Source organism: Microtus ochrogaster, chromosome 4 (genome assembly GCF_000317375.1).
Source record: "Microtus ochrogaster isolate Prairie Vole_2 chromosome 4, MicOch1.0, whole genome shotgun sequence".
In the NCBI taxonomy this organism is placed as follows: domain Eukaryota; kingdom Metazoa; phylum Chordata; class Mammalia; order Rodentia; family Cricetidae; genus Microtus; species Microtus ochrogaster.
In genome coordinates, this window is record NC_022011.1 from 73,475,944 (window position 1) to 73,489,725 (window position 13,782).

At 36.8% G+C, this 13,782-nt stretch overlaps 1 protein-coding gene across 6 annotated transcripts in view; it reads left to right on the forward strand.

Annotated features, from left to right (window-relative positions):
- Slc4a10 (solute carrier family 4 member 10) overlaps positions 1-13,782 on the forward strand; it is a 223,431-nt gene that overhangs the window by 148,923 nt on the left and 60,726 nt on the right. For all 6 annotated transcript variants that reach the window (XM_005346462.3, XM_005346463.3, XM_026778880.1 and 3 more), the window contains 4 exons: positions 5,560-5,660; positions 8,762-8,936; positions 9,509-9,642; positions 10,041-10,286. In XM_005346462.3, coding sequence (XP_005346519.1) covers positions 5,560-5,660; positions 8,762-8,936; positions 9,509-9,642; positions 10,041-10,286 — 656 coding nt within the window. The remainder of the gene's footprint in view (positions 1-5,559; positions 5,661-8,761; positions 8,937-9,508; positions 9,643-10,040; positions 10,287-13,782) is intronic.

Here is a 13,782-nt window from a genome sequence, read left to right on the forward strand (position 1 = left end):
CCTCTAACTAATGATATTTGGGTAAATTTAATGAAACTATTAAAATATTGAGAGTAACACTTTGTAATTCACTGTAACACCTTGAAAACACTGTAACATCTTGAAAAGTTACAAGTAAATTAATTTTAAACTATTCTGGTTTTGAGGAACAGCATTTTTGAGACAAGATGAGTAGCAGGTTTATATTTCCTATTATTTTATGCAAAAATAAGAACTAGCAAATTCTGAATATTAGGAGAAAGTAATACATAAATAGAACATTGAATTAGGGATTCTAGTGTCTAGGTTCTGTCAATGCGTGTTTGTTTGACCTTAAATAAATGCTTTGTCCTCTCAGTACTGATGCTTTGTTTCAGAAATGCTTAGTAGAATTTCTTTAACAGAGGAAGCATTCTATAGTGACACCCCTAATCACCAAGCTACTATCAAATGCTAATAACATGGCTATTACAATTGTAACAAATCAAATTTTGATTGTAATTAACTTAAATTTGTATAGACACATGGTTAAAAACTATTATATTAGATAGCAAGATTTTATCCAATGAGTATGAATTATATATATTTTGTATACTTCTTTGTTATACAAGTATTTTAAAACTCCATGCTATATCTAAATACTAGATCATATGATTTATGTTTTCTTTTATTAAGGGACCAAAATGAATTAGCATATATTAAGCACCTTGAATTCACACTCATTTAAATAATGTTAACCTCATCAAATAATTTCTGTTGTTTTCATTCTTTTGAAATGTACAGATGACAGCATTTTTAATACATTTCCCTTTCAGTTAAAAAAAGGAACAACCTGTCATCTCAAGAGATCTGTCTGAAATTCTGTCTTTATCCTCCTATGTCAGTCATTATAATCACTTTCTTCTATGTTCCTGCATCCTCTTTGTTCTTTTAATGTCATGTACTTGGTTGTCAAAATCACAACTCTGTGGAGATTCAAATTTTATTATATATCCACGCTGTTGCAGCCAAAGCAGAAAGGGAAACTATGACTTCTTTGACGTAGTGATCATAGCGCTCAAATGAGCCCTTCATGCTCCATGTTCATCATCCCATCCCTCCCAAGGCTAGTCATACTTTTTAAGTGAACATTTCTCATCTGCTCTCTCTCAAATTCTTGACATGCCCTCTGTGACCCTCCATGCTACATGGTTCCTGTTCTCAGTTTTATTAAAAATTTGAGACAATCAGAAATATTTTCTGTGGATTCTGACCAGCACGTTCCTCTGACAGCTCAGCCTTCCCTGCCTCGCTGATGGAAGCCAGCATTCCAGTTGTATGCCAGATCCCACGCTAAGCATCTACTCAAGGATTTGTTCTGTCAAAGCTCTTTCTCTTTCATCATTATGTCAGTCCTATGACCTCTTATATAATTTTATTAGCATACTTCCAAGCCACAATCTTTTAATGTATAATTGCTTTGAAATTGTTACTATTATCAGTTGTGTATTTTGTATGTTGTAGAGGAGTTATCTATACTACATGTCTCTACTAACTTTTCTCCAGTTCTCCTGAAATACCTATCACCATAGGCTCCCTCTCCACTTTAATGCACTAACTAATTATTTCCACTAGTGGCATGCACAATGAATAAAATCTGTGGTAACCTCTTGGTCTATATTGCACTTAATTCAGGAATAGCAACATTTGATAGATTTTGTTATGCCCTTATCTTTGGTGTACTTTCTTTGCTTAGGTCCTAAACAGCAGTCTTTTGATGTGTCTACAGCCTCTGGGGTCAGTCCTAACCAGTTTTTGTGTAGGAGGAGGCCGCTACTTAGTTCCCAGCTGCTCAGCCCCAAAATAACCACACAAAAACTATATTAATTAAAACATTGCTTGGCCCATTAGTTCTAGCTTCTATTGGCTAACTCTTATGTTAATTTAACTCATTTCTATTAATCTGTATATCACCACATGGCAGTGGCTTACCAGCAAAGATTTGGCATGTCTGACTCTGGGGACAGATCAATGGCGTCCCTCTCTCCACCTTCCTTTTCCCAGCATTCAGTCCAGCTTTCTCCACCTACCTAAGTTCCGCCCTATCAACAGACCAAGGCAGTTTTTTATTCATTAGTAGCAATCACGGCACACCGAGGGAACTCCTACGTCATTTTTGTTTTCTGGTTCTTCCATTTTCTCTATGATTTCCTTGTGTTGAAACTAAGACTTTGACCATAACCATCTTCTCTCTAATCACAGTTCCTGCTGCCTGTACTTATATTCTTAGTAATATAAACAAATCTTAGGATTTTAAACCTTTTTCCAAAACTCCAAACTTATTTTCTAAACTGAACTCAAGTGTTATTCATCTTCCTATCTTATGTCTCCATTTAAATATTTGATAGACATTTAAACTGAACATTCTGAAAGTTTAAGCCAAATTGTATATAGTCTCATTTCTTTATCTTTCTCTATTTTTAATTACAGTTTTAGGACAAGCAGCATATGATCTATTTCCAGGACTATCTAAAGGTCTATGACTTTTCCTCAAAATTAATTATAGTTGTATCTTTCATTCTTAGTTAATAGCTAAATACATTTTTATAATTGATCAGGCCTAATCGATCCATTATTTTGTCTTATACCTTATATCCATTCTTCCAGAGAATTCTGTTGACTTTGCCTTCAATATTTATCAACACTTATACTATTTCTCACTGTGACTGCCTTGATTCAACCTTTTATCACCTTTCTCATGGATTTCTGAAATAGCTCCCTAACTGGTTGCTTTGTTCTGTGTCCTAGAATCTCTCCTCAACATCATAGCCAAAGTAATTCCATGTTTTGTTCAATCAGTTTTTTCTTTAAAACCTTGTGAATATTTTTCATTTCCTGGAGAATAAAAGCCAGAGAGATATGCTTATTATCATATAGATAATACTGTCTTATTAAATCTCTATATCATCACCTATCTTTTCTTGTGGAACATTTTCTCTACTCTTTTCTTAGTTCATGGTGATCTTCAAATCTTCCAGGCATTCTGACCCTCAAGTCTATGGCCTGGCTGGTCTTTCTTCCTTGGTATCCTCCAGTTATATAGCATGCCTGTTTCTTTCACCTCCCTCGAGTTTTCTTACGTGGTCCTTTCCACAGGGCCTATTTGAAAACTCAGTTTATAATTGCCACTCTTGCCTTCCCTCAGTTACCTCAGTCAACTGGTGTTCTGTGCAAACGTTTTTCTTTTCCATGGATCTCCTTCCTATATACTGTAGAATTAAATATTTAATTTTTAAAAATTTCTGTATTTCCTGTGAGAATATATACTCTACAAGCCTTAGAAGTCTTTCACACACACACACACACACACATACACACACATACACACAAAATACATGTTTGTGTCAGGACTAAATTAGGTTCTATTTCTTTCTTTTTAAAAAAAAATATTTTACGTATCAATCTCAGTTCCCTCTCTTTCCCTCTTCCTGCTCCTCCTATCTTCTACCCACTACATCCCCTATCTATTCCCCTCAGAGAGGGTGAGGCCTCCCATGGGGAGTCACCAAAGTCTGTCACAACACTTGAGGCAGGACCAAGGCCCTTCCCCTTGTTTCTAGGCTGAGCAAGGTATCCCTCCTTAGGAATGGGTTCCAAGGAGCCAGTTCATGCACTGGGGATAAATACTGGTTCCACTGTCAGTGGCCCCACAAACTGCCTAAGCCACATTCAGAGGGCCCAATTCTGTCTTATGCAGGTTCCCCAGTCTGGAGTCAATGAGCTCCCATTTGCTAGGGTCAGTTGTTTCTGTGGGTATCCCTGTCATGACCTTGACCCCTTTGCTCATAATATTGCTCCTCCCTCTCTATGACTAGACTCAGGAGTTCAGTCCAGTGCTTAGCTGTGGATCTCTGCATCTGTTTCCATAAGTTATTGGATGAAAGTTTTATGATGGCAACTAAGGTAGTCATCAATCTGATTACAGGGGAAGGGCAGTTAAAAGTACCGATTCTTAACAGGGGTTATTCTTATGGATTCCTGAGAATTTTCCTAGTACCTGGTTTCTCACTAATCCCATAATGGCTCCCTCTTTCAAGGTATCCCTTTCCTTGTTCTCCCTCACTGTCCTTCACCTAACTTGACCTTCTGGATCCCTCAGGTTCTTTTCCTCCCTCCCCTTCCTATCTCCCTACTCCCCTTCCACCCTCCCTTCCATGTTGTCAATTTACTAAGGAGATCTTGTCTACTTCCCCTTTCCTGGTGGATCCGTATATCTCCTTCTTAGCGTTCTACTTGTTTTATTTCTTAAGAATTTTTATTGATATTAATTATTCACATTACATTTCTCAATGCATTTTACTCCTTGAGAAAACACGTGCTTTAGAATGGTTAATATATTAATTGCTTATCTATTTTATCAACATATGGCTCTTTAAACTTACAAAGCAAAACTTAAATTATCCAAAGGGTATTATCCCACAAATGACCAGATAATATCACATGTTTTCTGAGAACAATAGAAGTTATAACATGTTTCCCTAGGTAATTGGAAGTATGTAGTGATGGCCACTCTTAGATCATTTTTATAAATGTTTTATAATTACCTGTGAAGACAAACCCCTCATCAGTTGAAATATATCTTCTCTTTTATCTTTAAATTTTATTCTAGTGCATCTTAACATATACCTGTAGAAATGATAGAAATGCTAAATAATGAACTTTTGTAATTGTGCTTAACACACAAAATACATTTTGTCATGTGTGAAACATATATCATTGTGCATAAGATACACTAACATATCACTTTTGTGCTTCACATTCATACTCATTCTTGTTTGGAATGACAGTCAAGGAGAAAATTTAATTATGCAACTTAAAAGTTCTTTATTATTCTTTTAAGCACTTTAAAGTAATAATATGACCAGTGGTAGAATTTTAGGGAATATTTTCTGATTTATTTCAAATATCTCAGTTGGTGACAAAAGTAAGTGGAATTAATCTGAAGGAATATAACACTTACATAAAACCTCAGTTGATTTGCCTTTTGTTCAAGAAGAAACTTCCTTTTGTAATAGTATTGTGTTTATGAGTCATGAAGACTTATAGCATAAATTTCCCTTTCTAGAAAGACATGATCTAGAGGAATAAAGGCAATAATACTTTAAAAAAAGAAAATTATGCATACTTTTTTTCCTTCTCTTTCTTTTATGGTAGAAATTAAATCTGGGCCTTAAGACATGATAGACAATCACATTTCCAGTGAGCTGTATGTACCCCAGCCCTAGAACACTGACATTTTCTGTGTATCTTTGCAACTGCAGATAGATATCAATGTACGACACCAACTAGGGCACCTAAAGACTGGTAGGTGTAAAAAATAAAAATGCCCATCACTTATCAAGTTAAACCATATTATAAAATAGGAACTATTGTCATCCCCAGTGATGAGGAAGAATAAAAGCTTTAGGGGATTGGATGGATTTTCACAGAACCTGTCATCTTAGCCCTTCTACACATGACTTTACTGGAGAAAAAAAGGAGTTTTTGTCATTAATGTCTGGCATTGCAACAAAATATGCACCAACAAAAACTTCCCTGCAGGAGAAGAGGAAGATTCCTGCTGTGCCGAATGGAACAGCAGCTCATGGAGAAGCTGAGCCCCACGGAGGACATAGTGGACCTGAGCTCCAGCGAACCGGAAGGTTAGTGGGAACCACTCGTATGGGACTCAAATGTGTGTCATTCTTATCTGGCAGGAATTGTTGTTTCTAGACCTAATTTATTTTATACTTTTAATAGCTACTCTTTGTTAGTGAAATGCCAATTAATTTGATTTCTCTGAAGTAATTGTTGTCACTACTGTTAAAACAGAAAAGTGGCTGCACAGTTCCATCTTATCGTAGCCTCTCATTTTATGAAGGATAAAATGCATTCACAGAGTCTTAGAATGAATCTAAGAAAACTGTCACTTAAAGCTTCCAAAACATCTTGTTGAAAGCTTCAAGTTCAAGATGGAAATAAAACTAAATACCAAGAATTAAGTCCTATAGACCTTACCTCATTAGATACTAGTGGGGTACGTATAATGGTAGTTTTATTGTTTACTATGCCTGTGATTTGAAAGAGCTATTATGATTTATTTTTCTAATCACACACCTTTGAAGAGATGAAAGCTTCAATTTATTTCATAAAATGTTTTTTTTATGGGTTTTTGACAGCTTGTCTTTCTGCAAGCAATGTGTGAGGAGGAAATCAGAAACCCTTGGGTGGATGTCTCTTCGGGGAACTTGTGTGGACAGCCTCCCTAGAATTAAAGACATTGCCAAGGCTCTGTAGGAACGGTGGCCCTCCCCTCGGGCCGTTTTCTGTACTGCTTGCAGTATGCCCACTGAGCTACGTTTCTGTCCCTTACAACTCTGTATTTTAATTCTGTGTTTTCCCTTTATCGCTGTTTGTCTCTGAGGAAATGTCCTTTAGCATCTCCCTTGGCTTCGTACCTATTTTTAGATGGTTCAAGTTTCCCTTCTCCCTTCGCTGGAAGATCTGTTACTCATTCTGTTTGCTTTCATGCTTTCAAATACAGTCTTTTGATTTTTGGTGGTGGTATATATATATTTTTTTCTCTCAGGTGTAACATGCCGCATAGCTTAGATTTTTTTTCGAGTTCACCTTCCTTACTGCTTCCTAAATCCTCCCAGGTCACCAATATCCGGTATCTTCGCTTCTCCAGAGTTCTTCCACAGATTCTGTTGCTGACATGACTTGAAGTGTCCATTACTCATCTGCTCTCCTGGAGTTGCTGGTGCACATCTGGGCTGCTCTTGCACTTTCTTCTGTAACGAACTCCCACTTCTGGATTTAGACTTTTACCGATAAAAGCACATTTATTACACAGCTATATAACAACTATTCAGATTAATGTATGATCTAATAAGTGAATAATTACAAAGCCATGGTTGAATATAAAATGCTACCAAAGCTGTAAATATTACTTACTAATTAATAGTTTATAACTATCTCAAATTATTTTTAGAACTAGGTAGGATATAAATCATAAATGAATGCTAGTAGAATAAATCTACTCTGAACTGTGACTTTGACAAGGTAACATATTATTCAGAAATAGAAACTATTCAACATTAACATGCTCATGTTTTACCATATGAATTATGAGAAGTTTGTATATGTACACAGTCCATGTGTTCTCTGGAAGTGTCTCTGAGTTTCAAATGTCTCAGAATTTTATTTTTCTCAATCTTTTCTGGTTGAAGAAATCATTAGACAAACAGTGACTTTTACACTCATATGTCATTAGATAGTTACTAATATACAATTGTGTCTTCATCAGATCAGAGGAATTAAAGGAAATAAAGGGCTCAGTACTGAGCCTGACCACCCAAGTCATCCCCAGAACCCACATGGTACAAGGAGAGAACTGACTCCCTCAAATTGTCCTCCGACAAGTTACAGATATACCCAAAAAAAACTAAAAATGAAAAATCAGTTACTTTTAGTATAATTTCAAGGTCAAGTAAAATTGGTTCTTATGTAAACCATAACTTTTAGGATAACACTGCAAAGAATAATTATAAGATAACAAAAGTCTAATTTTATGATCCAAGAACATTCATTATAATATCAGAATTCTGGAACCTCACAGGTTTTGCTTTATTGCTCATTTGAGACAACGTTTTGCTGTATGTTCCTGATTGGCTTCAAACTCACAAACCTGCCTCCTGCCTCTGGAGTGCTGAGCTTATTGTCATGTGCCATCCTCTCCAGCTTTAAAATGTATTTTTTAATTATTGACTTTCACATAGGAACAACATTGCAGTCTTAAATTAAGATCACATCTTTATTCCATAGAATAAAATGAACTTTTAATATCAAATACTAAATTTTAATGTTATCAAATATTCAAATAATGAGAATACCTACTTTAATATTTAATATTCTTATTCCTAATACAGTAAAGAACATTAGTACTCAGATTTTAAAGATCAATTTACAATTAAAGCTCCTGAACCCAAAACACAGCTTTTTGAAGTGTTTCAAGGTGTCATATTTGGAATAAGTGAATTATTTCCAGAAAAGGCCTTATTATCTTATAATTGATAAGTGTTAGAATGTGTGTTGACAATAGTACATCAAAATAACATTTATCTAGTTTTATATATTAGGTTAACCTCTTAGTTTTCTAAAACTAAAAACAGCCTCAGAGTCTATATGTCTCTAATGAATGTTGTTATCCATATGGCCATTTAGACTTAGTTGTTCCCTTAGGCAAGGTTTTGTTGAGGCAGGTTTTTTTTTTTTTGGCAGAGGGACTAGGTGACTGGAGTCGTGATTGAACACGACTTTATTCTCTTTAAAGTGATTTTTACTGCTAGCATTCACAAAGACCACGTATATCTGTCTCACTTTCTGCTATGCTAAATTAAGTGCAAAGTATTAGCCAACACTTCCATCGTTGACAGTGGGGATCTGAGTTTAGATGGTGTGGGTTAATAAAAAAATGACACAGACATTGGAATAACCCAGGAATCTCATTAGAAATTTGATTGATGAATCCCTGGATCTTGAGAAAGCCTGATGGTTTTTAGTTGTAGGCACACTTTTCGGGGTAATGTAGTAGTGCAAAGCTATCCCTGTAAGTCATTATGCAGCAACGTGGTAAGCTGATATGGGTCTCATCTCTGCTGATGGAAATATTACTGTGACCGGGCAACAGAACAAGTGCACATTTTGAATTATGTGCTTTTTATCTTTGGGTTTCACTGTTGTGTTTTCCCCCGTGTCTTAGGATTTTTGGGGGACTTATATTAGATATCAAAAGAAAAGCTCCATTCTTCTGGAGTGACTTCAGAGACGCTTTCAGCCTGCAGTGTTTAGCATCTTTCCTGTTTCTCTACTGTGCGTGCATGTCTCCGGTCATCACGTTTGGAGGACTGTTGGGAGAAGCAACTGAAGGTCGTATAGTATGTATTATGCTTTTCTCTGAACTATAAATCTTAGTCTGTTTTTTTTTAAGATTTGTAGTTATGTAAGTGAGAATTGGAATTCTGGTATTGGGGATTTGATACACGGTCCAGCAAACAAACTTCCTATGAATATACTGGATGTCTAGTGGAGCTGGTGATCTGGGAAGAGAATATCTTAGAAACATTTATTTTGAGTCTTATACAAGGCTACGGCCTGATGCCACATCCCTTGATCTAAAATTTTCTATCAGTTTTAGGTTAAGTCCATTTTTCAAAAATTTTTGCCATGCTTCTGTTCAGACACTGATTATGACAACATTTAAATAATTCGTGAAGTGATAAAAGATGAAGCAAGAAGGTCTAGGTCCTACTTCCCAGTTGCCATCACTGATCACTGATTTTCTACCCTCATATGCCATTTTTTCAGCCTTATTTCCCATATTCTGTCTGCATTTGCTAGGCCTAACGTGGTGAAGGGTGAAAATGTGAACCACCGTATCTGAAATGTTTATATATATATATTACAATGTCTGCCTGTTTAGATGAGGGAATTCATGTTGTTTTTACAGAGTGCAATCGAATCACTGTTTGGAGCATCTATGACCGGGATAGCCTATTCTCTTTTTGGTGGACAGCCCCTTACCATATTAGGCAGTACAGGACCTGTTTTGGTGTTTGAAAAGATTTTGTTTAAATTTTGCAAGTAAGTATTATGACTCTTCTCTACTATATGCTTTTTTACTGCTGTTTTTTTTTTTCTTCATCCAACATCACTTTTGGAGGTCTGTGGAGAGAAGTGAAATTGGCTGGTATGATTCAGTCTGTCATTTTTGTCTCTTAGTGGAAATGAAGGAAAAGTTAAAAGATTTGTGCATATATCATACATTCAATATTTATAATAAACGAGATTCAGTTTTAAGCACCAAGAAACCTCCATTAATTTGTTCCTTTGGATTTCTATATAGACAACATCTTGAACTCAGAGACTTGAGGGATGTGAATTTGCTCACTTTTTCTTCCTAAATTGGGCTTATTTAAACTTATTTCAAAAGTAGCAAGCTGCAAAATGACCTTCTTCCGACACTTTCCTCTTTTTCCTAGAGAATACGGGCTATCATACTTGTCTTTACGAGCCAGCATTGGGCTTTGGACTGCAACCCTGTGTATCATCCTGGTGGCCACTGATGCGAGTTCCCTTGTCTGCTATATTACTCGCTTTACTGAAGAAGCTTTTGCTTCTCTTATTTGCATCATCTTTATCTATGAAGCCCTGGAGAAGTTGTTTGAACTTAGTGAAGCCTATCCAATCAATATGCACAACGATTTGGAACTGCTGACGCAGTACTCGTAAGTCCAATTTCTGCTCTTGGCTGCCAGGCTCTTCTCACAAATATTGCTATTGTTTAAGAAATATGATGACCTTAGTCAGCATAGAGTGTGCCTTAAATCGATTCATGACCCTACATCCTGGACTTTCAGAGCTGAATAGGATGTTAAGTCATCTAAGCAGCTACACATCTGATTCTTGGGTTCTTGTTACAGCATCTCTGCCAAGAACATCGTTCTATAGCTCTGTTTGTCAAGTGTTTCATAAAATAAACACATAATTAACCAAGTCAATATAAATACAGATTGGTTTTGTTTTTCCAGACTGTATCATTTTGCTCTTCTTTTAAGTTCAGATTTAAAGTAACTAAGTGAGAGAAACTCCTCAATTCTAAGTTGTAGTAGTTTGATATTTGAAATTGTGATTTAAAACAGATGAAAACCAACACACTTAAGGTTTAATTTTGTTTTTGGATGTTTGTGATAAAGCTATTGAAGTATTAATTGTTGAAGGAGATACTACATCAAGAATGAAAATAAATTGCAGCTTTCTAATTTGGTATACTAAAAATCAGGAATTGTTGTAATAGTACTTTTATTTAATTTTAGGATTTTGTTCCACCGGAAGTTCTCAGAGCAGATGTTTGAAGTGATGGGCTCTTCATCAGGCACTTTAGCCTCTATTCTAACCACCACTTAGATATAGCTCAGATACTGTAAATAGTTCCTTATTGCTGGAAATCCATTGTCAAAATTACATAATAATAGTTTAATATTATAACTTTTAAAGAGTGAGAAAATGATTCATTTTTTAAATGACATGGTCCTTAGTTTTTAACATTTCTTTGTTTTGTTTTTGGTCGTTGGAGAAAGCTTCAAACAAGATACCTCTATTTGGAAACAAGAAAATTCAAGATTTACATGTAGAATAATTTTCCAAATAAAAATAATATTGATGGTATTGTGAATAAGGCCATGAAAGAAATAGGTGGATGTCCTGGACACTCAGGAAGAAGCAGAAAAAAGTCACATTGCTGGAAGGCACATGTGGCAATAATAGGACAACTTGGAAGCATCTTTTTTCTATTTCTGGACATTAAACTCATGTTGTCAGACTTGGTGTAAGCACCTTGACCTGCTAAGACATGTCATTATTATGTTCATTGAACAGAAAGTAGAACTTTTGGATATCTCTGCTATGATACATAATTATCTCTGGTTGTAGTCTCAAACCAGTGATAATTTAAGTGCTAGTCACTATACTAGAAGCTAGTATAACCATAGTGAATAATATTCTTACCTCAAACACCTTATTATATAAGACAGGACATAGAAGGACATAATTAAAAAATGATTGGTGTGTTGAGATATTGGTACGGAATTTTAAGGTGCCACACCAAATGAATATTTCACTTTGATATGAACTTTGGGGAAGGTATTAAGGAGAAGGGTAGGGAAGTTGCTCACATAGAAATCATCATGCCCAGGATGTGGAGAGTCACTAAAGCTTTGAAACATTTTTTTTTGAATTGATTGATAGTGGTAAAAAGCCAGAGAAGTCACCCAGGTCTTACTAATGTGATACAGTTTAAGTACAATGTGAATAAACTGTCTGAGAGAGAAGATGTGGAACAAATAAAACAGGTAAAAGCTGTAATAGAAAGGTACCAACTGTTCTTGCAACTTCAGTAGGAGTTTCTTAGGTATTTAAGCTGAAAAACACAGCTGAATATTTTTTCATATATAGAGAAAAGTCTTGAGAAGCAAGGACTGAGCCCCGGATAATGTAGCTAGCATAAAGTTAAAGAAATGGAGATTATTCCCGAAAGAACATCCCCATTGTTTCAGAATGTGGGTGTACCCCTCGCGGTCCTGAGTTCCTTGCTCGTGCTCCCCCTCCTTCTGCTCCTGATTTGGACCTTGAGATTTCTGTCCGGTGCTCCAATTTGGGTCTCTGTCTCTGTCTCCTTTCATCGCCTGATGAAGGTTAATATTCAGGGGGATGCCTATATGTTTGTCTTTGGATTCACCTTCTTATTTAGCTTCTCTAGGATTGCAAATTATAAGCTCACTGTCCTTTAATTATGGCTAGAAACCAAATATGAGTGAGTACATCCCATGTTCCTCTTTTTGGGTCTGGCTTACCTCACCAAGGCCAGCTGGCCTGAGTCTGAAAAAGCATGGGATAAAACCGGACTTGCTGAACATAGCGGACAATGAGGACTACAGAGAACTCAAGAACAAGGGCAATGGGTTTTTGATCCTACTGCACGTGCTGGCTTTGGGGGGGCCTGGACGGCTTGGATGCTCAACTTACTAAACCTGGATGGAGGTGGGCGGTCCTTGGACTTCCCACAGGTCAGGGAACCCTGATGGCTCTTCAAGCTGATGAGGGAGAGGGACTTAATCGGGGGAGGGGGAGGGAAATGGGAGGTGGTGGCGGGGAGGAGGCAGAAATCCTCAATAAATAAATAAATTAAAAAAAAAAGAAATGGAGATTATTGTGAGCCTGGAGGTTTAAAAGGTAAGGCAAAAGTGATGACGGTTGTAGAATATAAGGATGAGAATGTACCACAGATCTTTAGAGGAGAAAAGAGATCCAACAAAATTAAGGGAAGAATTTTTAAAAGATCATAATCAACTTTAAGAAACAATGTTATATTGAGAGGCAAGCCATTTAAGCAGAAATTAAGAAAAATGAAGGTGGCAGAGGAATGGAGAATGTTTACCTAGGCTATCTGAGGGTCAAAGAAAGTTAACAACAGGCCTGTTGGATACAGCAGTGAGATCATTTGAAGGTCAATTTATGATCTAAAAGATTCACTTTGAAATAAGGCCTGAAAGCAGAGAGAAGGAAGTCACAGAGATGTCAGAGACAAAGTGAATAACTCAGAGTTAGAGCTCACAAGGTGCCAAAAAACAACAAGAGCTAGACATGTGATACCAATAAATAAAACTAATGGCACATGGGGGCCTGGGAGCAAGACTTGCTCCCACAAGCCTTGCTGAGCATGGTGACAGGTGGCCTAGGTCCTGATTTCCTTGTTTCCACTTCTGCCTCTGAAAAAACAAATCTTCCTTAATTATGAGCTTTTGACTAGTCTACACACTGTTAGGTTTCATATGGAATTTTCGAAGAGAATTTGTTTTGTTGATTTTCCTCCTCACTCTTTTCCACTACCCTCCTGTTCTGTCCCCTTGCCCCCTTCCATGCATTGGGTTCCATTGCCCTCCTCCATCCCTTTAACACCCCTGTTTTACCCCCTCCAACTGAGGGGGGGAACATTAGAAGCTAGGATCTCCATAGAGGAGAGAGCATTTATAAAAGGATCTTTGCCCTTCCTCCATTTCAACCCTCCCACTCTCCCAAGCTCCCCCATCCTTCCCTTCTCCCTTCTCTCTCCCCCTCTCCCCTTCTCCCCACCCCACCCCCACCCTCATGCTCCCAACTTTTGCCTGGCTATCTTATCTGCTTCCAATTTCCAGGAGGATCTATATATGTTTTTCTTTGGGTTCT